We start from the raw sequence: 1,942 nt of genomic DNA on the forward strand, positions 1-1,942 counted from the left end.
TTTTTTATCTAGATCTTCTTTATTTTTCCCTTTTTCAATTGAATAAGTTTTTGTCTATTTCAAAATAGTTTAAACATCATAATATGTGATGTTGGAAATCCACTTCCTGATGTTATCACACAGAAAGTGAAACTTGCTCAATTAAGTATAACAAGAAAGTGCAGGATTTCATAAGAACATTAAGAAGATATTAATCAGAAAATATTTCATGTACGATTTAAATAATATCAGAAAATAAAAGTTATTTTTAATTGTAAGACTTGGAAGAAAAACTCTGTAAGAAGAACAAAACTCACCAATAGTAAAGCTACAAAACATTGTCCCCAATTCTAAGGACAGCTCTTCGTAGTTCGAGTATGTTCTGAGGTCAACTTTCCTCATATATGGAGCACCATCCATACTCACCTTCACAAACAAACATCGCATGCCTGCTTTCCCTTCACCCTCTTCCTTGTTCTTCGCTGGGTTGATAGCCATAGTATTCTTCCGGTAGTTTTTAATAGGGGGCCATCCAACTACCTGGGCCCTGTTCCATTTGGTTAAGCAGAACGAAAGGGGTTAAACACAATCAAAACAGAAATAAAACTCTACAAACATAGCATTGTCCTGTTCAACTACAAATTCAATGACAACAACTAGCAGCATAGATCATCAAAACAAACATTAGAACAAGCCAATTTTTAAAAGGCAATTCATATATTATATAGAAAAAAAAAACATAAAAGGAAAATCAATTTCAGAGGTTCAACTACCAAACAGAATTCAGTCATTGTAGTCTAAATGAAATGATGTAATGGAGAGGTCACAAACCAAGAAGAAGAACAGACAACTGATCCACAAAAAAACCAATCCACCAAGTAAGAACAGCATAAAAACTCACGTATCTCAATCTTACTTAGCAGCATTGAGGATCGCGCGATCCACAGCATTATTCTCCTTCTCAACAGGATTCCCGACCGGACCAACATCCTCCGCCATCGGCCAGCAAAGCTTCTCTCTATCGGTTCGACTCCCACAAGACAGACCCAACAGAACAGCCCCATCTGTTGCAGCAGTAAACACGCTTTTAGCTCCAGCAACAAAACCCATTTGTATACCGAGACTAAGCCCAATGCTGTCCATCGGCCCCGGTGAATCCGATCCAGGAAGCCCAAGCCTGAGCTCCGTCTCCTTCAGATTCAGCCCGATGTCCTCTCCCTTCACATCTGCCACCCCTCCATCGACAGAAGAAGAGGGCAACGGCTTAACTGCTCCGCCATTCGGAGCGACCTCATGCACTCCCATGTAATAGTGCTCCAACAGCGGCTTCATCTAGCTTCCAGCGACCGGTACAACAAGTCCGGCTACGATTTCCGTCGCCTGAATTTCGTCGACACCTACGATGCGCTCTGCGTTCCCTTCACTCCGCGATTCAACCTGATTCTTATATATGGGGACAAGCACGGCCTAGGAGATGTTATAGCCACCTCTTCTTTTGAAAAGGACGCTGCGGTTAAATGAGAAGTAAGCGTGCAACTAAGAAAACAGGTGAGGTGTTTATAAAAAGTGACAGGTAGGATTATAGGAAATTAAATAAAAATGTGAAAAAGGAAGAAAGAGGAAATAAATGATAAATATATATTAATACAGCTGCTGGAGAGTGGGAGCAAAATAGCCGACAGAAGACTGAGAGAGCGCCCGGCAACACCAGATTGGGCTCCTATTTCTATTATTTTATTTTTATATTTAATATTTATTTTAAGTGGCAATTACAATATTACAAACATATCACTCAATTTTTATATTTATGCCTCCCAAATCTTTCATATCTGCATCAAGAATGTCACTATGAATCTCAAATAAATCAAATGGCCCATAGAGAAGATGAAGTGGCCGCTTGAGGGGTAGTTCGAGGGCTTGCCTTTACTTGCCCGACTTCTGCTGGCCAGGAGAAAAAAAAAAA

At 40.0% G+C, this 1,942-nt stretch overlaps 1 protein-coding gene across 1 annotated transcript; it reads right to left on the reverse strand.

Annotated features, from left to right (window-relative positions):
* Window positions 1–296: 296 nt before the first annotated feature.
* Window positions 297–1,410, reverse strand: LOC110035318 (auxin-responsive protein IAA3-like; the record flags this gene model as incomplete). Its single annotated transcript, XM_020739550.1, has 2 exons — window positions 896–1,410; window positions 297–526 (listed from the first exon to the last, which is right to left on the reverse strand). Coding segments are annotated over exons 1-2 (646 nt in total), but the record flags the coding sequence as incomplete, so codon positions are not given.
* Between the last annotated feature and the right edge of the window lie 532 nt (window positions 1,411–1,942).

The sequence above is a fragment of the Phalaenopsis equestris genome, unplaced genomic scaffold, assembly GCF_001263595.1.
Source record: "Phalaenopsis equestris unplaced genomic scaffold, ASM126359v1 Scaffold197246, whole genome shotgun sequence".
Lineage (NCBI taxonomy): Eukaryota > Viridiplantae > Streptophyta > Magnoliopsida > Asparagales > Orchidaceae > Phalaenopsis > Phalaenopsis equestris.